Raw genomic sequence first — 23,372 nt, 5'->3', positions numbered from 1 at the left:
GATGTCCTTATGACTTCAACCGCAACAACAATGAATTTTGAGTCTCTTAGAGCAGATAACAGTCTCAGGACAGATGTATTTGGATCTAGCACCTGGCCTATCAACCCCAATTTCAGTTCTTCCAACCTCTTGGAAACCGTATTGAGATCTGCCACCATGATAATATTGGGGCTCCAAAGGTGGGGTTTTCAATGGTTCCATGATGGTCAGGATGAACCACTATTTTTCACTACCTCTGCATAGCTTCCTGCCTTAGATCTAGGCACCGGGGCCTGCTTGGTAAGGGGGTTCTTCTATGGGGCCCAGGTTCTTGGCTTTGTCTCCGTGACGGTTACCTCTCTGCCGTCTATTTTCCTTCCATTCAGCACTCCTATCACAGCTCTACCATCATCCGCATAGTGGAACCTCACAAATGTGAAACCCTTGGGTTTCCTAGTGCCAGGGAAGGAAGGGATGTAAATATCAATTACCTTACCATAGCGGCTGAAGATTTTGTGTAGATCCTCCACCATACAGTCAAATGGGAGATTTCTGACGAAAATGCTGAAGCCCTCAGCTCGGATCCTATTAAAGCGTTGATCTGCAATGGATTTAGGCGACCTACCTCTGCTGTACTTTCTCCGTTTGGAACCTCTAGGAGATGGCGCACACTCCTCCCTGCCTCGCTCCTTTTCCTTGCCTCGCTCCGTCTCCCTACCTTGCACCTTCTCCCTGCCTCGCTCCTTCATGGTTCCCTATTTCCTTCAGGTAGAAATAGATTAATGTGATGTACAATCAAAGGTTTATGGATATGTGTGCTATGTTGGGGTCAACCACCTATGGATACTCGAACCCTTGACCGGGTGTTAAAACTCTTAAGAGTTTACTACCCATTTTCAAGTTGAAAGTGTACATTTTCTTGCGAAATGGACTAACATAGCCCACTTTAGTGGGTTGGTTCACCCCGGATGCCCTGTTCCAAACAAATTTCATCGGTCGTGCATTCCGTAATGATACCTAAATCAAAGATATGGCCGATTTATGGTTCACACTTCAAATAGAAAATTCTCCCTATTTGAATTAAATCTCTTTGCTCTAGACTTGCATGTGGCACAATTACATCATTCCCTATGTAGGACTAGGCCCAGATCTAATGGACTACTTGTGCTTCCGTTTAAGTTTCTTTTGATATAGTCGTGCTAAGAGTGCTTCTATGCCACATCTTACATCACACATGTGTGCATGTGTAGTCAATATAGCTTCTTTTCTTGATATAGATTAACCACGAGAATTTGCAGTGTGGATGTTTAGATGAAATCCTTAATAATTGGTGGTTTTCTCTCAGTGTGTAGTGGATATATCCAAATGGTTAAAAAATAAAATAGACATGTTATAAAATGGGGTCATTGTAAGTGCAAAAACCCAGGAAAAATACACAGTACCATTCTTTGAGAAAATTTGTGCTAACCTGGTGATCCATAGCCAGACTGTGATTTTTTCTATTAGGCTAGGCAATTCGTCGGGCATCTCAAGTTCTTTGGATGCACGCATCAACTTGTGTTGGAGCATGGTAATCTTCTTTGTGATATTTTTGTTGGGGATGGGACAAGCCCTAACAAGACTTATCTGGCATGAAAGTAAGCTCAAATAGAATCATACAACATAATAGAGAAAGGGAAATTCAAGAAACTACGGAGAACATGAATTTTACATGGAAAAAACCTTGCAGGATCCATGGTACCAAGCGATAAACAATCCACTATAATCAGAAAGATGAAAAAACTTACAAATGATAAACCCTAGCTTCTCCCTCAAAATCCTTAAAAATGTTCTAAGATATTTTAGTTCTTTCAAAGTAACCCGAATCCCATATTAACATGGTTTATATAAAATCCTCGTACAAAATTAGAAACAAAACTATGCACTTACGTATTCTGCTCGATCGCAACTTCGGTCGACTAAGACATCAACCGAGACTCTCAATGTAACGCCTTGAGTCTTCGACTTTCATGGATAACACGATGGGTCGAGTTCTGGGTTTTAACTTGAATATGTCAAGGATATTAATTTCCTGCATATTCCTTTCATTTACATCAATTTACATTCTCATGTCTTTCATAACATAATTGACGGAATTAGAATTTTATTACATTAATGGTTCTAATCTAGGCATTAACATAAAGTCCATAATCAATCAAGTATGCGTCCAATATTTGTCCTCCCATTGAGGACATTATTACATCTTTAATAAAAAATTAAACTAAATCCTAGTAAAGAAAATAAACAAAAGCATATCTCTCTTTAGGCAACTCTAGACTCATCATCTACCACTTACTGCCATGAGCCTTCATATTCCTCTTATTGAGCATCGATTTCCTTTATTAGATTGTTACCCGTGTCACCTACAGTTGTTTGTCTAACAAGAGAAATGAGTTTCCATAGTTCAACTCATTGAGGGCACCCCTCCAAGATTAGCACAATAATGGCACAATCATGATGATAATATTCAAACAAAACATCCATGAGAAAAATCATATTTAATGTAGTGCATGTATGCATGCTCCAGTTAAGGCACCTTGGTTAGATGATCCGGGAAGCCTTGGTTAAGATACCCTATTACACACCAATGTTATCCACTAGTCACCAGAGTTGTTTGTAAAGAGACTTCATAATAAAACCTATGTATAGGAAGCAGGATCCCTCATTATAACTTCCAACTAGCTAGTGTACAACGAGAAGTGAGAAGCCACATTTAAGATACCCTCATTACACTTCCATCGTGACACACAAGAGGCTGACCCATTAATTTAGGTACAGGGAATGCTTGATTGGTTTCACCTTTAATTAAGTTAGTTTAGGATGTAGCCGGTTTATCAATGTCAACCATCAATATGTCACTCCTTACCCCATCACATGGTCCACCATAACCTAGAATAGCCGTTTCCCTCCAACGATGGCCAATTGTGAAAAGGCGTACATATCATAGTCATGATACTACACATGGATTGCAACGCTCCAGATTTCGTAACTCGAGTTTAATACTCGTTTTTCGAAATCCTGAGTGTTAACTTGTAAAGATATCCCACATTTCAACATATAATAATTAAAAAAAAAAAGAGTTGAGTGAGCATCGCAATGGAAGAAAGGTAAATCAATTATAAAAGGAAAGTCATATAAATATTTCAAAATATTCAAGCGGCTGCCCAAAAAAATGACTTATATAAACCAATCACTCAAGAAAAACAAATTCAAAAGAATATATTATATCAAATAGGAAAAACAACTACAAATTTATAAATTTAAACTACAAGATCAAGTAGCTCCTCGTGAGCACCAACTTGGTCATTATGTTTACATACCTTGTACCAACTGAATATGTTTTGATAGCGTCAATGGCTATTCCAGTGAGGTATATACTTCAAGATTATCAAGGCATCACAATAGTTAAGAGTAATATTCAAATAAAAATCAAAGAAATACAATATTCAATGTACACTTCACATGTAGAATACAAGAAAGTATAATTTACACTTCCTAAGTAGAATATAAGAGGATACCACCTGTAAATAAGAAAAGACAATCCATGCTTTATAAGTACAATTCAAGCAATTATAATATCTAAATTACAATTCACAATTTGCAAGAATTATACCAATTATTCATCCAACTGCAATTCAAAGTATAACATAAGGAGATACAATCCACTCCTCATAATTTTCACAACAACCATAACATTCAATCGCCAACTTAATATTGATTAGTGCATGAATGTATGAATACAATCAGCTTGGGGATAAACATATAGCTAAACAAATGAATGAACCTTTCAAATAGTTGGCCCATTCATGAAAGAGAACGGATCTTTCAGACAATCGACCCATTAAAAATGTAAAACGGGTCACTCGAACAATACACTAGTCTTTCAAACAATCAACCAGGCATCCAATAATGCCCATGTGCCATATATGAATTATTAACTTAACCGTTATTAGTCCAATTTATAAACATCATATCAGAAAATCTTTTGTCACTTTGATGGGGGGAGGGGACATGCAACTTAGCATAGGCTAATGACGCATAGTATTTCATACCCCAACTCATGAGACTTTAACATGTAAGATTCTAACACATTCAAATTAATGATTATAAACATTATTGGTAAAATAAAGAATTTAAGATATACTTTCAACAAAAAGAGTCCTCCCAACAAGCTACATTGACACCAAGTCCTTCAAGGATACAACAAAAGAATACAATCTATAAGCCACAAGGGGACAAATAATCCATGAGATGACAAGTATATGACCAAATAACATTTAATCCATTCACAAACCGGCCAATAGTTCGATGAAACTTTAATGTATATATCTATCAACATTTAGTATTTAATTCTAATTATAACTCCTTCACACAACAAGTGTCAAATCAAGCTACAATCAATTCAACTTTCCAATTACAAACAAACATTACTTCCATCAACTTAAAAGTGTATCATTGATATGCAAATAAGATTGTCTAATGAGATTAAAGAGACAATTTCTATAATATAAAGCATATCAATTCTAAAATATACACAATATTTCAAGTCCCATTCTCAACATGTATAGAGTAAAACACAACTAGATCTTTCATATAAACTAAACATGATTAATAAGTCAAGCACGCAAGATAAATGAAAGCAAACAAATCTAACTATTGAAACGTTGGAAAGCTTGAAGGGTGAATCATCACCTCACAACTTGTGTTATGATCTAGCGATGGTAGGATGTACAGACGGGCTTAGGATCAAATCCACACTATCTGTCTCATTACCACTAAAATGAGTGGAATCTAGGTGTGGGAATTTAGGAGCTCTTGATCTCCTTGAGTCGTGTGATTTGAGTTAACTCCATCTTGATTTGCACTTGAGGCAGTGAGCAGTCGAATTCGACTCGCAATCGAACTCCCATATGCCGCTGGACTAAAATAACCTAAGATCTGAACCCTCTCAAAGCTAGACCCAGTAAGATTTACTGAGTCAACCCGACATTGAATGGATCGATCCCGGTTTCAAACTAACTCGACTTTAAATCAAGGTTTCTCTGAAGATAGTTGAATCTACACCATAGCTGGATTTACCGCAATCCTGAATCCGACTTTCTAGACGAGGATGCCCCAAAAATAGCCAGACTCGGGTGTTGCTGAGCCAACTCGGCCTAAGTTAAAACCGACTCTGTGGGCCCCTATTTTCCTTCTTTCTTCTTTCTTTCCTTTCTTCTTCCCTCATATCAATCCCTTTCTGATTGATCAGGGGCTCCAACAACGACTGGACTTAGGCCAGATCTGAACTTACACGCGCCAGCAAGTTGAAATTCCCCATGCAATTTGAACCCTGTCTAATTTGAACGAGTTCAGCATTCTGCAACTCGGCCCACAAATCCTTCCTCATTTTCTTCTTTCCTTTTCATTTCTTTTCTCTACCCCTTCACTAATACTCTTCTCCTTCTAACAACTAAGTTGGAATCAACTCAACATGACTTAACCCGAACTGAGTCAAGTTAGTTGCGCAAACAACTTGTAACCGACTGGAAAGATCTAATTAAAAGATCTGATTGCATTGCATGATTTCTGAAATATTATGATGAACAAGTGCTCCTCTGATGGCCTACCAAATGGATGTACAATATTTGAAATCGGGCAAGATAGATCCAGGCGGTGGCTCTTTTCTAGTGAGGAAGAAGACACCCTCTCATGACAGATTTCAAGTGGTGGTGATTTGCTTCGAGCAGACGTTCCTGGATGCTTTAGATCTGACCCAGGAAACTTGTAAGAGTGAGAAAACGAAGCTTTATCTCTATTTACATGGTGGGTTCAAAGAAAGACCGACTCAACCGATTTTCGAACACAACTACAAGAAACGGAGGAAAAACTCCATCGTTATTCAATCCTCTCTCTCTTATAGAAAACCCTGTCTCCTAGACTGATGAATGGGAGAATAATGGCTTGGATTTGATATTCTTGTTTTGTTTCTAAAGACAACCAGTAGAAAGGAGCTTTTGCGTCGGTTTTTCACAGGAAACCCAATTCGCGTGAAAGGCCTTCAATGGTTGAGAGTTGCTTGATTGAAGGGTCTGGATTTGTTTGGCATTGCAAACACAAATTGCCAGCGTGGCAACAAAAACGAAATTTCCTATCTTTAGAAAATATCGCATGCAAAACTTGTTTGCACCCGAAATTGTGGACACATGTTTGAGTTAATGTGTGAACCAACCATTGTTTTGGTCAGATTTGTCATCCGCACATAATGGGCGGCTCAGATAATCTAAACAGTGATTGTTGGTGGGACATCACATGATTGAACAAACACTTGTCCGTTTGAACTATCTATGGCAGAAACGAAAAAAGGGGGAGAGACTCTCCTTTTCCTTTGGAAAGGCTCGGGTCAGTGCCCGTTTTAACCAAGTTTGGGTCTGGTGCACTAAACCCCACTAGAAGAAGGTTACCGTTTACCGGCGGTCAAGTAACTGCCAGTAAAAGCCCCGTCGGTAAAGGCTTTACCGGCAGTCATCATGCTTTACCGGTAGTTATGATGGCCGCCAGTGTAGGCTTTTACATCTAGATCAAATGTGACTGTTCACCATTGCAATGAATGAAAAAATTATTAGATATTTAGTTCAGCATGAAAAGCCTTAATATTAATTAAATGTGCCCGCTTGTTTTTCTTAAGTCCAACTTGAAATCGACGGAATTACAATTTAGAAGTCAGCCTGTCGAGTGCGTTTGGATGCGCTATCAAATTGAATTTTGGGTATCTCCTAACCATTGAATCTATTGAACATAGATGGTTTGTGTCACTATAAAAGTCCCCACGTGTTGTGTCCTTTTATAGTCTTGGTAAGCCGCACCTGATGAATGGATTTTTTGAATGACACACTCCACAGTGGCCCACACACGAACCTATGGTTGGCATTCTATCCCTGTTGTTCCCTGTGGTGTGGCCTACTTGTAGAGGATTCTGGTCTGACCTAAACCATTGGCAGTGCTAGATAGGATCACCTACCCATCTGCCTCGGGACTCAGACATGCCAATGGCCTGGATTGCCAGAGCATGACCTGCACTTATTATAATTGAAAATCTGCCAACGTATGATTGCACTACACAAAAATGAGATATTTAAATAATAGGTGCACTACTTTTTTATTATTTTATTATTTTATTATTTTAACAAAAGAGAAATACTAATATAATAAGAAATAAGATAAGCAATATCACCGTAGAGTTGTGTCATATTTAGCTGACGAGGGCGTAGTTCTCTTCAATCTTCCTCCTATTTATAGAGCTTTTAAACGGTTGCTAGATTAACATGGAAATAACTATCTAGGCCCATAAATATTTGTGGCTTGTCATGCAACACCATGTGTATTAGTTTTTCATTATGGGTTAGCCATTGGTTGTGCACACTTTCTCATTCCATTACGCAGGTCAGAGTTCTCTGTAGGACACCATGCATAGATAATAATTATCCTTTCTTCCACTTGAACATGCATTGTGCATCATGAAAATCGACCAAATTGGTCTTGTTCTGTCACTTCATAGCTCTTTAAGCTTTTTTTTTTTCGAAAGGATCAGTCGTATTGATAAGAAAGGAATTTACATCCAATAAGAAGAAATGCAAGGCATTTGGGCTTCCTCCGGATAAAAGGACAGGAAGGAAGCCTATCATAAAGACTCTAGGTACAGAAAGTATCGGAGAGCACCGGAAAACAGAGACAAAACTGCTATTGCAGCAAACTACCCTCAGGGGAAACCAACTGGCGAACGTGCAGAGCCCCGAGCCCAACTTTGTCGAGGAACATGCTGCCTCTGATACGCTGAGGGAGGAGGGAAAACTGCTTAATCAGAGAATTCACCTGGGAGTTGCTGGCCAATCTCGCCAAACCATCAGCCGATTCATTCCCTTCTCTAAGAATGTGAGAGAATTTCACCTGACCGGACAAGGCAAACCGCAAGATCCTGGCCACCCAGAAGGACCACTTCTAGCTGGGCTTCACCTTGCCATTCAGAAAATCTACAACGAGCCTGGCGTCCAATTCTACTTCAATGTGTGGAAGGCCAAGTTGGACACAGTGGGACAACCCGTCATGGATAGCTTGCAATTCTGCATAAACGTTGGAAGCAGTCCCATACCCAGACATGAAAGCAAAAATGAATTGACCCCTGTTGTCTCTACAGATGCCGCCACCACCAGAGGGTCCCGGGTATGGGACTTCTTCCAACATAATGGGTGCAGTACTTAAAAGCAATGGTTTTGGTGTCTGCATCAAAATATTGCTGAATGTTATAATGTCACCCATGCTCTAATGCATGTGTATTAGACAAACTAGCATAGCAAAACCAATAGATGCAAATGCAACTGAGGTGGGCAGGCGACCCATGTCCTTATGCAAGAAGAGCCCTTGATAGATGGGCCAGTTGATGATGACCAATAGCCCACATAGAACAAACTGCAACACCAATGCCTCCATGTCTTCGACATCATAGGCCAAAGGTGGTTTCTTTTGATCAACCTCAGGCCCTTAAAATAAGAAGAAGAAGAAGAAGAAGAGTAAGAAAGCACTGAAACCTTACTTTGTTTTTCGCCACAGTTGAGTTTATAATATGGCAGAAGATGCAATATTATTATCTGCAACTACTGATGACAAGAATCAACAAATGTGCCGCCGTCCAATCCCGTGGGGTGCAAATGGCCTCTAGATGTAGCTGCTGTAAGGATTCTGGTTCGCAGAGGCCCTCAGTTGAAACCGCTGATCATGTCTTTTTGCACAGTGCCAAGGCGAGATTGGTATGGTCCCATTTTGCCCGTCTTTACGGCATCCCCTTGACTCGTAGCCTCTCGATCGGGGAGTGGCTTTCTCACTGGTGGGGATCGCGTATAGCCTATGGTCTCACTGGTCCTCTGAAGAATCAGTTGTCGTGCTTCATTTTGTGGGAGCTATGGAAATGCAGGAATGTCTCCAGATTTGCAGGGATTTGGGTGAGCACAGAGATCCTGATCTCACGCATCTCCGTCTGGCTGACAAGAGCTGTAAACAGTCGAGTGTCATCGGGTTCTAGTGCTGGCAGTTATAGAACTCACAACAGGGTGCTATTTTCTTTGGGGATTGACGTGCCTCCCCATCACGAGGAGTCCCACGTGGTGAGTGGTCGAAACCACCACATGGGTGGGTTAAACTAAATGTGGATGGGTCATCTCAAGGTAATCCGGGACAGGCTGGTGGCGGGGGAGTGTGCAGGGTGGAAAATGGAAACTTGCTTTTTGCCTTTTATGCTGGCTATGGTTGCGCTTCTAACACCAGGGCTGAGATATGTGTGGTCCATGATGGTCTTTCCTATTGCATCCATCATGGCTTCAAAAACATTGTTGTTGAGTCTGACTCATTTCTGGTGGTCAGTTTCCTATCGGGAAGCGCGTGTCCAGGTTGGAAATGGAAGTGTTGGCTGGACAAAATTAGGACTCTCGCTTCCTTTTGTAACATGGAGTATTAACACATCTTGAGAGAAGGTAATGGGCTGGCGGATGGCATGGCCAATTTAGGGGGCGTGAAACAAAATTCTGCTCTTCTTCTCTCCTTCGCGGATCTCCCTCTAGAGGTGAGAGGCCTCTTGTTTCTTGACAAGATGGGATTAGGGGCTGTCAGAAAGCGGTTCAAACGGTAGTGGTGGTCGGTGTCGCTGTAGCTTCGGTGTTTGCTTCTGCTATGTCTGGTTTTTCTTTTCTCTTTCTGGCTCCTACGTCAGTTTTTGGTACAAGGGGAGCTCTTTTTTTCCTTGTGCAGTTGGGATATGATAGGTGGGCTGTATAGGGCTTGTGGCCGCCCGAATGTGGTTTCTCTTGGGGGTGGTCAGTCTCTTGTTGGGGCCCCCTACTCTTTTTTTTCTTGTGCAGTTCAGATATGAGGAATGCTATACAGCCCGAATGATAGGCGGGCTGTATAGCCCTTTTTGTGGAATGAAAGCAGAGGATCTTGGAAAAAAAAAAAAAGAATCAACAAATGTGCCACATTGGCAAATGTTGTAGCATGTAGATAGGCTGCCAAATACACATGCGTGGGATTAGTAAACTTATTTATAATCAATCAAATTCCTCATTTCCTCAAGCTGAGGCTAGCAAGTCGCCAGCTGTGAATATCCATGTCAACATAAATTTCCTCAAATGCATCATGCCGAAGAGGAAACACAATAGGCCTTTATTTCCAACACAATGTGTTATATCTTTAGTTCAGCATGAAACAGATGGTGATGCTGGAGTGAATTAAATTGCAATGGTTAAAAATGTTTCCCTGCATTTATGTAGGACAAGGCCTCAAATCCCTGCCAGGAAAAAAGAAGAGTCATAAATCTTTTCGTTGCCAGAATGAAAAAGAAAAAATATATGTAAAATCATCATTTGTATAAGTACATGTAACTGAACATTTTACTTAGAATGTTCAATGTGCAGTAACAAATGAAAAAGTAAATGAAATTTCAGGCAATTCTTACCTTTGACCACTTGCTTAATGGGTCTAGATTCACTCCTCTGCTTGAATGACAATTATGGCCTGCCACAGGCCCAACTTGCCCATACAATGTACATAAGCACCGACTTGTTTTGAGCAATCGTTGAAGTCTATCATGATCTCACTGCCAATAGAAAACAACAATTAAATCAGACCCATCAATCAAATTCCACAAAAAATCAAACAACCTCTTGAAAAAGAAGACAACCACATTAAAATATTGAAAACCCAAATCAGAATCCATTGTTGTATATCACCTCCAACACTCAAAACTTACAAAATTTCACACGTACATACATACACATTCATATGTACATATAAACACACAAATTAAAACCCACGACTGATTGTAACAGTCCTTTCACTCACATTAGCTGTTGCAGCTACTACTACACTTTTCTGGCAAAGCACTCTATTGGGGCTAGCAACCAATACAGACGACAAAAAACACAGCCCCATCACCTGAAAAACAAGACCCATCTCGGGATTCAAATCAATGGAAAGAATTATTCAATGTCTCATTGAAAGGAAATAGAACAAACATGACGATGTCACATCAATAAAGGCTCACAAATCCTACCAGGGCTTTCTGCTTTGGAGAGACCCGGCAGCATATGACAGATGCACCTAGATTGCTCATTATTATAGTTCACCTATAACTCACTGAGGCTGGATTGTGAACAGAAGAAAAAATCCATCAAGAAATTAGAAAGAAAACGACCTGTTGATTTGAATTAATGATAGATGATGAGGCAACACTAACAGCAAAATAAGAGTAATGAATGTCTGACATTTCAATTCAGATCTGAAGAGTAATGAATGTCTGACATTTCAATTCAACACTAGGAATAATAGCGAAAAGGAATATCCAACCTAAGAAAAGAAATAAAAGATCAACAAATTAACACTCCCACAAAACCCATGTAAACTTAATAATTATTTGTGTCTGTAGGGTTGAACAAATTGTTGTTCTTGATTCAATGTCTTCCACATTGTAAAAATGGTGCCTCACTCAATGTCATAAGCTGCACCAAAAAACAAAGGTACGTGCTTCTTTTATATTCTAGCAATGCAGACTACTTTATGGTTTGACAGTATGCAAACTGGAATTATCATGAAATGATATTGGAGACTAAAATCTAGGCCCTGATCTTCTGCTTAGATAGTATTTCTTGCGGTTTCAAGCTAAATGTAGGTAACTTGTAAAAGGGTCCCGAGTAGTTCCTGTACTTGTTTTTCATATACAATAAAATAAAAGAATCACTAACTTAAGAAACAAACAATTGGAAAAACATCAACACTGCTATCAGGCCGAAAAGGCAATAAACAGATAGGCTCTCGGCGTGTCTTCCTCACAATTTCCATTTTCCTTGAAGTTCTCCAGTAGATAAACCTACTATCAGGCTCTCAGCCTAGCAATGATCTTTGAAAAAGTTCATGGGTCCACTAAAATATATGAAAAAGTAAAAGAAAAGAGCTTTAAACAAAAAATAGCTGAAAGCCTGAAACAGGAAGAATCATCTCGAAAGTAAAAGAACATACCATAATATAAGAAGAAAGGTTCCTACACATCCTACAGGAAATAATCAGTCTAAAGTTGAAGCAAAATTTCCTCAACAACATAAATAAGATAATATCATCTGATAGAAGAACGGGGTGCCTGTATGCTAATCTAGACTGTCCAAAATCAGATGCGTGATGCATGCATACCTAGAAAAAAAAAAAAAAATCAAAATCAAAATAAGCGACAGAAAAGCAGAAAAAAAATAAATCCAAATTAACTGCAAAATAATCAAAATCCGAGCACAAATTATATCCATCCATGTCCTGAAAAGTCCAAATTGAACACCATCACTTTACATTGTATAAAAACTTCTATTATCTTCCCAATAATGAAGAAAAGGTATGCAGAGCTAAAAGTAAAGAATGATTTGATTTTCTTACCAGTAGTACGACCACTGGCATAAAGTGAGAGAACAGCCTGGATAGCAACATACATAGCAAGAGTGTTGAAGGTTTCAAACATTATTTGAGTCATCTCCTCACGGTTAGCCTTAGGATTGAGAGAAGAACCTGGATAGCAACAAACATAGCATGAGTGTTGAATGTTTCAAACATTATTTGAGTCATCTTCTCAAGGTTTCAAACATGAATTATTTCAAACAGTTGCCTACAATATCCATTAGATCGGGGTGAGTGATTATCAACTAATGGGTATATCAGAGGAATGCATGTCAATCAGCACCAGATTTCACAATCCGGATTCTAATTGAGCAAAACTCCATAATGTTCACACTTCTAAACTTCCATTTGACTCAAACTGAGAGCAGAAGAGAAAAGATAGCGACTCTATAGCCATGATGCAACATATGATGAATGTTTCAGCGGAACTATTTTAACAATGGAGCAGATATGATTCAATTGATTCATAAACATGGACACTAAGTGAAAAGATAACGTTCATATATGCGAATGCAATTCAGAGCTCTAAAAGGAGCTGCAAAGACTGGTGTTAAAAGAATCACCGGTTCATCAAAAAATGATGCATCCCATTCAAGCCCAGGGTTCAGCAATGACACCTACAACAGAGTATAAGAAGTGGGCCAATCAAATTATTGCTAGCACTGTTGCATTAAAGAAATATGGAAGAAAAGGACACAACTCACCTTGACGCCCTTCTCCCTTCTCCTTTATTCAGGCTTGGGATCGGCAATGCAAGAAGTTACATTGGTGGAGTTAAAAAAAGGCTTAAGCTCCATTTGGTTTGAGAAAAAAATTATATTCATATATAAAGATTGATGTGATGACCAAATGAAGCCCAAGACTTATAACACAAAAAGGTATGATAGGAACTCTTACACTACAAATATGATGACCAAGTGACCACCTGTAAAAAGAAAAGAAACAGAATAATTTTACAAAGTGCGTTGGTGCCAAAATGATGAAAAAAATATATAAATACTTACCAATCACATTCCATTCCAGCTCCAGATGGAATACAGAATATACACAAAAATCATCTAAGCAGAAGTGAAGATCATCCACAAATGAAGGTTAGCAAGATATTGAAAATTAAATTAGAGAATGATTGAAAGATTAGAGCAAAACCGTAGTTTGAAAGGTACTTCCTCACTGTGATTTCAAGTAAATACTAAATTCATTTGTTCATCCAAACGCAAACTTAGTAAATTAAGGTACATGCAATCTCAAGCTTTTTTCTTTTTCTTGATTCGAAGTGAATACCGTTAACTTTTGTTATTTCCTTGATTGAACTGAATTTGTAATTGAATTCATATGTTCTTCTACCAAATGCAGACTTAGTAAATTAAGGTACTCGCAATATCATTAGACTTGCAACTTCTACTTCTTTTGTTTCTGGGATACTCAGACAAGGCATCACACACACACACACACACACACATTTTGAACACAAGAAAGCTTTTTTTTTTTTCAAAAAATAATCATTTCATTTCAGAGACGGTATAAGCTTTACAAGGCTCTGCACAAAAGAAAAGAAGAGAAACCTGACCCCTCACAACAAAATAGAGCAAGGACTAGATGAAAGGGGAAAAAAAAACAGGGCCCAACAAACAGCCAGAAAGCCTAGAAAGAGAGAGGAAAGGGAACCAAGTCAGATAACCGATTGAAGCGCGCCAATCCCGGTCCTATCCAAAACGAGCATACCTCGGACAAGAAGAGGAAGGGACGAAGCATGAAGATAGATCCTGGACTGTTGAAGCAGGCTCCCTTCCTGGGCCATACCATCAGCTGGATCATTACCTTCTCTGAGGATGTGAGAGAAGGTGAAATTCCCCAGCTAGCATAAACAATTGATTCTGGACAGCCAATGTTTCCACTTCCATGGGGAATTGGACTGAGAAGAGAGAGCCTGAAACATTAATTTTGAGTCAGTTTCGACAATTACCCTGTCCAAACCTTTTTCCAAACAGATCGTCATCCCGTCATGAATAGCGCGGAGCTCCGCCATGTTATTTGAACCGACCCCGTAGGCCGCAGAGAAACCAAAAATAAAGGCACCATTATCATTCCTACAGATGCCACCCCCGCCTGAAGGGCCAGGATTACCAAGGGCCGATCCATCCACATTTAATTTAACCCAACTTGGAGAAGGCAGACTCCATTTCACCAGAATTGAGGAGGAACGACGATGGTTACTCACCGAAGACATTGGTCTAAAGCCGTGGGGTCATCCAATGCTATCCATTAAATCTGCTTATAAAATCAAATTTGCCCACCATCTTACTCTGGCTACTGATTTTGTGAAGATCATAGGAGAATTGTCATAGGTTGTGCTGTTTCTAGAGCGCCAGATTTCCCATAGAATGAGGATTGGCAGCAGATTTCTGAAAAATTTTGGCGCAGCTTCTGGCGCTGATGCATTCCTCCGATGGTTTAGCTTGCCTACGATTGAGCTGTAGAGAAGAGGCGGGACACCACATTGCTGACCGAAAGAAACCCAAAGGGCTTGCGCGCGGCGACCAAAAAGAAATAGATGAGAAATGGATTCCGCTTGGGGGGAGGGATTTGAATCTTTAAGACAGCATCTACATTTGGAGGCAATGGCCACGCCTTTGGCTTGAACACAGCTGTCAATGGGGTTCGCATTTTGGAGAGTTCTCCATAAGAAAATGGAGAATTTTGGAGGGATAGAACCGTGCCAAGTCCATGAAGGCCAGGGCAGGGGTGGGCCAGGAGGTCTTAGCAGCTTCCAAGCAGACCTTACAGAGAAGTTACCAGAAGCCTCGAGTGGCCAGAAGCACTGAGGAGGATCATCTGAGATTGCAAACCCGCCATTGAAAATTTCGTTGAGAATTGATTGCGGCAGAAGGGAGAACACCTGGGCTGGAGCGAGGGGGTTGGAGCGACCAAAAATGTCTTTCAGTTGAAGGTCTTTTAGATCAGGAGAGACTGGTCCTTCAAGCAGATGTTGGAGGGGGCCCCTGCCCAGCCAATTATGAGACCAAAAGTTAAGTTTACCGTTACCGAACAACCATTGAACTGACTCGGAAAGAATGGGGAGAAAGGACCGAACATGCTTCCAAAGAGGGGAGGGGATAGGAGAGGAGGGCATGAGCGCATTGGAATGAATATCCCTGTTATATTTGGAATGCACTAACTTTATCCAAGGACCATGAGGATCTCCATGGTTGACTAACCAGGCTAGCTTAAGATGATGCGCATCCATAACTTCTTATAACCTTCTAATGCCCAATCCACCTTCCTCTGTGGGTCTCGCAATCTTTTTCCATGCCAGCTAATGGAGCTTCCTACTCCCATCGGCCCAACCCCAGTAGAAATTAGAAAAACTTCTTTCCATCTTATCAATTACCTGGCAAGGGGTATGTATAGCTGACATGATATGGATAGGAATACTGCTCAACACATGACGAACAAGAGTGACTCGGCCTGCTTTAGAAATCAGTCTTCTAGCCCAATTTGAAATTTTTCTATCTACCTTGTTCGCCAAAAACTGATACGCCGAAGCTTTGATTTTACCCTGGCGAAGAGGCGCCCCTAAATAGGTAATATCGACCTTGGCTTGCTGAAATTCGAGAATACGCTCCATAGATCTGATTCTAGTAGGAGATTGAGCTTTAGAACAAATGAATCGACTCTTTTGGAGGATGATTTTTTGGCCTGTCACTGCCTGGAAAAGAGCTAGAAAGTTGTTGAGATGCAGGAGGAAATCTCTACTACCGTTTGTGAATAGAAGAATATCATCGGTGAAGTGCAAATGAGAGGAGACGAGACAACCCCTGCGCATAGAAAACTGATGACATCCGCCACTGGCAATCATAAGGTTAAGATTTATTGAAAATGATTCCATTGCAATGAGAAACAGCACAGGGAAGAGAGGGTCCCCTTGCCTCAAGCCCCTATTATATTTGAAGAAGCCTATCGATTCCCCATTGATAAGGATTGAGAACCGGTTATTACCCCAACAACTCTCCATGAGGAGAACCCATCTCTGGCTGAACCAGAATTTGAGAAGCACTTACTTAAGGTAAGCCCAATTCACTTTGTCGTAGGCCTTTTCGAGGTCGAGTTTGAGAATGAGATTGCCTCCCCGAACTTTTCTATTTATGTCCCGAATCATCTCTTGGGCTAAGGCGATATGCTCTATTATCGATCTCCCCTGAATGAAGGCACCTTATTCCTGCGAAATCATCTTAGCTAAAAGCGAAGCTAATTTGTTAGCTAAAAGCTTAGCAAAATTTTTATAAATAACGTTACATAAGCTAATGGGACGAAAATCCGAGAAGGAGGCCGCTGAAGTGGTCTTAGGGATAAGGCAGATAAGATTTGAGGTGAAAGCTCTTGGGAGGGCAGACCCTTCCATGAAGGCCCTAACTGCTTTAAGAATGTTGCTTCCAACAATGTCCCAGCAGGAAGCATAGAAGGCTGCCGAGAAGCCATCGGGACCAGCGGCCTTGTCGCTCGGTACAGAGAGAGTCGCCGCTTTGACATCCTCCATCAAAGGAGGGGCTAATAAAGAGACGTTGTCCATGTGGTTGATAACCTGGGGAATAGCTTGAATAAAATCAGCATTAAAGGAGTCTTCATCCTGAAAAAGTTCCTCAAAAAATCTAACTGCTTCGACTTTGATTTCCTAGCTAGAAGAGATGGAATCCCCAGCCGCATTCTTGATCGAGGTAATGGAAGCCCTTTTGACTCTTTCATTTGCAGACGAATGAAAAAAATTGGTGTTTCTGTCTCCCTCACTAAGCCATGAGTTCCTGGATTTTTGTTTCCAGAAAACCTCCTTCATGAGGTGAAGACGGCTGAGGTTTTCTTTTGCATCAATGTACTGGTGGGACAGATCTTCAAAAGGGTCAGATTGTCTGCTGCTGTCGAGCCCCTCGAGGTCCTCTTCAGAATGAGGAAGAAGATATTGCCGAAGGTTTCCCTGTTCCACACTTTTAATAGCTGTTTTGTTTTTTCAATTTCAGCCGAATATTGATCATTGACTGAGGGGAGCATTCCCCTAACCAAGCCTTCTGAATTATCTAAAAGAAAGAGACATGGAGCATCCACATTCTGAGGAATTTGCAGGGTCTAAACTTTGGGGGATCACGGGAGGGGAAGACGAGGCGCAGCGGCGCATGGTCGGAGTTGAGTCTGGGAAGGTGCTCGACGTGAAACCAAGGAAAAGCAGACACCCAGTTGGAGTTTAGAAGCACTCTATCCATTTTAGCCCAAACACGTGCATTCCCTTCCCGATTATTACACCAAGTAAACCGATTGCCCACAAATCCTACATCGATAAGGCCGGAGTTGTGGATCATCTCAGCAAATTCCGTCATGCTAAAAGCATTGATTGTGCGACTCCCTCTTCTTTCAGTTGAAATTGCCACCATGTTGAAATTGCCAGCAATGGCTCAGGTCCCCTGGACCGCTCTGCTAAGAACTTCAATCTTATTCCAAAGCGATCGCCTTTGGATTTTATAGCACCTAGCATATACTACCGAGAGAGAGATCGGCTCACTCATGGAAGCAGGAGCAAAGGATTAGGTCAGCATCTGGTTTGAAACCATGGTCATCGAAGCATTCATCTAATTCTTAAAGAAAATCCAGATTTTCCCCCCATGATCTCCATTTGAAACTGAGCAATGGAAGCCTAGCTTTAGGCCCGACGTTACCCTTTTACTGTCAGAAAGCATGGGTTCCAAGATCGCCAGAAGGCAGGGATTGTATTGCTTTACCATTCGTTTGAGATGTTTGACTGTAGGTGTGTTACCGACCCCGAACGCATTCCATATAATTGCGTTATCCATCCATGACACAACCTGAATTCACTGCCCGACGCTTTAGTTTACGCAAGCGGCTGTACCATTCACCCGAAGATTGCACTCTATGTTGTGGTCTGCTGAACTGTTTTCTGGTTTTCCTGTTCATTGGAGGTGGAGGTTAAACATGAGAAGGAGACTGAGAAGCAGTGTTCATAGTGGATAGAAGGATAACATAGGCTTCAGCGACAACCTGTTGGAGAGGATTAGTTTGCACTCTGTTAAAGAATGAGGATAGGTCAACTGTAATGTCACCCAGTTTTTCTGTTAGGGCGCAATTGCTAGATCCTGGCTCCCCTATACCATTCCCATCATCTAGATGAGATCTGCTAAGAAACCGACTGTTGAACTGTTGATCAATTTGAAGTGGCTTACTACCCTCTGAACGAGCTTTGTGACGTCTCAAAAAACATCTGGAGAAGGAGGGCAAGATTCTCGGGATCATTTGATTGGTCTGAGGGGAGGAGCATGAGTCTGCTGTTGAGGGGTTCTTTAGGGATACTGGAATAGAAGGGTTGGGGAGGGCCACTAGGGGTTGCTTGCAGTAGGAAGGAAGTGGGCTAGAAGAGGGGTGGAATGACTTGGGTGACTTGGGTGAAGGCACTGAGGAAAGGGATGGTGAAGAAAGAGTGTGAGTAATATCAACTTCATTGTAGGGGGGTTCTAGTAGCAGGGTAGGCTAATAAGCAGATAATGGCAGTAGTCCAGAGAGGGGTTGAACTGTGGGAATAGCTGACGCGGGGTTGTGCCCGTAAGAGCAAGATTTCCTTCCACTACTGTTCCCAGCTCTTGAGTCATCCCGTTCAGTTATGTCATTTCTCTTGTGATTTGAAATGAAGCTCAGTTCTGAGGGGCGGTTCTCTTTGCCACACATTTAAACCTGGACTTGGAGCATATCCTGAGAATGTTGATGATTTTAGGAGGACATAGAAGTAGGCCAAGTAGCGACGGGCTCAATATTTCTATCCCAGAAGCCTTTAGGATAAATGATGTCCAGATGGTTGACCATAGGAATCATGCTCTGATGAGACTGAGCATAAGGTTGCATCCCATCCAGTAGGTCGGACTCACCATGAAAACTGAAGAGTGGTTGTCTAGTAGAACAGTCTGTGAATTTTCCTGTCGTAAAGTTTGGGTATCTGATCTACCCATCTCAGAAGCAGCCTCAGTTTGGGTGTCTGATCTGCCCATCTTAGAAGCAACCTCTGTTGAACCGAAATGTAGAGCTTGTTCCTGATCCTAGTGCCTTCCCCAAGAATCGTAAGTGACAATTAGTCCCACCCCCAAAGCAACCAGATCATCTAACTTAACATTCTCGCTTGAGAAAGTATTTTCCTTTGGTTCGCCACTTCTGCAGGTAAGTGATATGACTCTATCTCCAGAAGGTTCTTCTTTGCCAAATGTCGAAACTGGCAAGACTCCCGCAGCTGGATGTTCACTCCCTAAGTATAGGGTTGTGATGTAGTAATAAACTCGGTGAGACCGAGGTCGAATCCACAGGGACTGAAACTTGTACGTGATCTGAAACTGACTAGATATAGAACTAGCAAAAAGATGTAATATAAATCCAATGTAAATTGATGAATAATGGTGGAATAATTATCGAAACTGAAGGAATTCAGAGGAAGGAAACTAGAGATTCAGAGGATCCACTTGTAGGGATCAGGGAGATCTTATGCCTGCATTAAGATTCATGGAAATCAAACTGAACCTACTTGATTTAGTCTTCATGTGATGAAAGGAATATGAATCAGAATGGATTCAATCATCAAACCATGCCCAGGAGACAGAGCAAACAACAGAATTAAACCAATTACCAACCAATTAGATGATTGTGAAGGTTAGGAAGGATACCGCCATCCAGCCATGCCCAGGAGACGATGGCGAACAACAGGGCTTCCCGACATCACAATCAAAATACGGAAAAAGAAATACTCAAAGCCATTGCAAACCCATTGTAATGTCAGTCACAACAGGCCATTAAAGACTACAAATATTCTCATAATAAAATTAAATCAAAATTCAATTCAGTCTAAATAAAAGGCATAATAACAGTCTCCCATCACGCTATAGGCTTCACCTCTTAGCCCTAGCTAAGAGGTTCAGCCAGACATGAATGGCTTGAACTCAAAGCAAATAAAAAGAAAATGAAAATGAAAAATAAAAGAAAATAAGAAAAAAACTTATTATCTTTTCTTTCTCTCTCTCGTTTTCAGCCCCCTGTTCCAGCCAAAGCATCCAGCCACGTCCAGCTTTTGCCCCTGTCACCTTCAGCTTCCTTCCTTTTTCTCAAAACGAGCGCCCCCAGTTATCTCACTGACGGCCTCCTTTATAGGAACTTCAGCCTCGGTGGCTGCGTGTAGATCTGGAGTTGGTGCGTGGCGAGGTGGACGGCCGTTTTCGCAGCAGGACACAATCGTGCTCTGCTCTGTTTTTACGCAAGCAGATCTTGCGTTCGATCCTTGTTTGCCATAAATTTGCTAGCCGATTTGGAGATCTGATCCGTTCGGCATCCTTGAGGTCGGTCGGTTGCATCTTGGGAAAGGTTTGGACAGTCTAAATGGATGGTCCGATCATCTCCATGATCACGAAACGGCTGCAGCGTGTGATCTCTCTAAATCCCGCGTAACTGATCCGTAAATGGGCTTACGCTGATGCTTGGTGGGGCCCATTATTGACGTCGACGAAGGAATCCATGCCATCCATTAGATGCGTGACATAAAAACGGTCGAATATGGATGGTTTGAATTGTTTGTTGGTGCGGCCCCTGTGATCTTTGTTCCACCATTCGTCGTCTGTTTTACCAATCGAAAACGGATCTCCTTTGTTTCTTGAAATAAATCCACCTAGGCCTGAGTGAGAGGGGCCATGCAAGTCTTATGGACGGTCTGGATTGGTCCGTCGAATCATGGTGGTGGCCCACAAGAAAGAGCCGCAAGCTCTGCTTCTTCCGCAGGGAGGAATTCGAATTGGAGAGGGAGAGCTCGGTCAGCGCTTGCTGACCGAGGTTTGGATTTTTGGTGTGCACCCGGTGCACCTGCGTAACGTGTACATGCACTACTGTATGGGTCCCACAGAGATGTTTGTGAGAAATCTACTCCATCCATCTGGTTCTTCACATGATTCAAGGCATTGAGACTGAAGATGAGGTGTATCCAGAGATCAGGTGGGCCCCAGATCAGTAATTTGTGGGCTGATCTGTCCGTTGGGCCACTTTCACAGTGATCCAGGAGCTGCAATTTTACGTGTACGGTTCATTTATGGTCCTCAGGCCACGTATGGAGTTTTGAACTGATCAGATGGTGGGAACCCTATGATCTTGCATTCTGGACACTTTTCAGGCCACTTGAGCTTCAATTTCTCGATTTTCTTGGATCCCTGGTGTGCAAATCTATCGATCTTGGTCTCTTAGGGTCCGTCCCATGCACTGGTGCTTTCAGACCGTTAAATCCATGCTTTTAGTACCCTTTCCTAGTCCAGGCTCGTGAATACGCCCTGCATCACAAACATGATTAAATCAGGCTGTTAAACCGTACTATGTTCGTAAATCCAGGCAGTAACTGGGTCTGATATGCAATATTTGACCCTCAACACAACATCCAACCAACATCTTGCTAGTCCGGAGCAAGGTATGCGAAAAATAAGTTGAGAAATATAGAACAATTTCTACAAACTCAAGAGATTTATGAAAAACAATTCAAATACTCGAATTCTAAGATCATGAATGTTGGGATTACTTTCTCCTGAAATCAAGCTCACGGTAAACTTCATAATCAAGCTCAAATATTAATCCATTAATCAGAACGATTCTAAATATTGAGTTCCATGGGTGTATCGTGTAATCTCGGCTTAACATTATTAAAATTCACTTCTCTATTTCAGGATATCATTGGTAACCACAAGAGAATTCATGATAACCAACACCTAAACCAAAGCTTGATTCCTTCTTCCAGCTTTTAATGATTTTCACACTATGTCCACTTTTTAAAAGTATAGCCAAGGAGGAGACTCGAATCTACACCTATAGGGAGCAAACCTATGGTAAAGATCGGACGCCAAAAAGTTTATTAATGTTAACCTTGGGGAATCAAACCTTCACCTGTAGGGAGCAAACCTATGGTGAAAACCATTCGCCCAATCTTTTCAATTTCTCAGGTTGGTTCCTTTCAAGCTTAGTGATCACCAAATTAATCCTTCAATATTGAATGAAACTTTAATGTGTAAGCGAGATGTGACATGTAAAATTATGATTCAATCAATGTTTAAAACTTCTAATCATGGATTAATAGTTCTAACTTAACTCTGAAATCTAACAAATAGTTGAATCCCAGAGTCATCAAATCCAACATCACTTATCCTGTAATTCTAAATCTAAGATGGCCGTCAAAATCGCTTCGAATTCATATGAAATTCTAGAAAAATTTAAAAATTTTCACAATTTCTGCTCGAGACTAAGAAAATACTGATTAGGAAACCTAATCTCCCACCCCCAACCTAAAATCTACATTGTCCTCAATGTAAAAGAAATAAGCATGCAATGCATATGGGACAAAATAAGTAAATGAGAAGTGATGGGAAGATAATACCTGAAAGAATCAAGAGGCTTTACATAGATATTTACGTAAAGGGGGGTCAGTACAAGAGAGAAACCAACAAAAGTAAAGACAAAATCCTACCTATACCACTTTCGCAGGTGCTTTCGATTGCATTTAGCATATGCAATAAGCCTTTAAACCCCTAGGTTGCCCCTAGTGGACGAGTTGTAGTCTCGTGAGGGTTTGCAGTAATGTTACCCACAAACATTGAACTAACTAATAAAATGAAGAGCTGGGTTGCCTCCCAGGAGCGCTAAGTTTACTGTCTTCAGCCAGACAAATAAAGCAACTACCCTAGTCCTATGAAAGCGATAAACGTACCTATACCTCCATCAGACTAGGAGATCAATCCTGGTAAACAGGTGCAGTCAGGGGCATGGACATGTCCTCTGAATCAAATTTCTTGACAAATGGTTTCAATCGTTGTCCATTGACTTTAAACTCCTTGCCATTG

The 23,372-nt window shown here is 41.1% G+C and overlaps 1 protein-coding gene and 2 long non-coding RNA genes across 8 annotated transcripts; 1 reads left to right on the top strand and 2 right to left on the bottom strand.

Annotated features, from left to right (window-relative positions):
- Positions 1–293: 293 nt before the first annotated feature.
- LOC131220209 (serine/arginine-rich splicing factor SC35-like) lies at positions 294–728 on the bottom strand. The gene has a single exon (XM_058215173.1). It carries the CDS (start codon positions 726–728, stop codon positions 294–296), a length of 435 nt encoding a protein of 144 aa, XP_058071156.1.
- A 9,426-nt stretch (positions 729–10,154) lies between these two features.
- On the bottom strand, positions 10,155–13,700 carry LOC131221591 (uncharacterized). Of its 6 annotated transcripts, none has more exons than XR_009159449.1 (5): positions 13,489–13,700; positions 13,041–13,094; positions 12,460–12,588; positions 10,499–12,342; positions 10,155–10,330 (listed from the first exon to the last, which is right to left on the bottom strand). It is a non-coding gene; the product is annotated as an uncharacterized LOC131221591 (long non-coding RNA). The 6 variants fall into 6 exon arrangements; XR_009159446.1 differs by lacking the exon at positions 13,489–13,700 and adding an exon at positions 13,182–13,319; XR_009159450.1 differs by lacking the exon at positions 13,489–13,700 and having other exon boundaries at positions 10,499–10,977; positions 11,087–12,342; positions 13,041–13,175.
- LOC131221592 (uncharacterized) lies at positions 12,497–12,899 on the top strand. Its single transcript, XR_009159451.1, has 2 exons — positions 12,497–12,622; positions 12,655–12,899. It is a non-coding gene; the product is annotated as an uncharacterized LOC131221592 (long non-coding RNA).
- Positions 13,701–23,372: the final 9,672 nt, after the last annotated feature.

The sequence above is a fragment of the Magnolia sinica genome, chromosome 12 (genome assembly GCF_029962835.1).
Source record: "Magnolia sinica isolate HGM2019 chromosome 12, MsV1, whole genome shotgun sequence".
NCBI lineage: Eukaryota > Viridiplantae > Streptophyta > Magnoliopsida > Magnoliales > Magnoliaceae > Magnolia > Magnolia sinica.
This window is presented reverse-complemented; position numbering and strand designations above follow the sequence as displayed.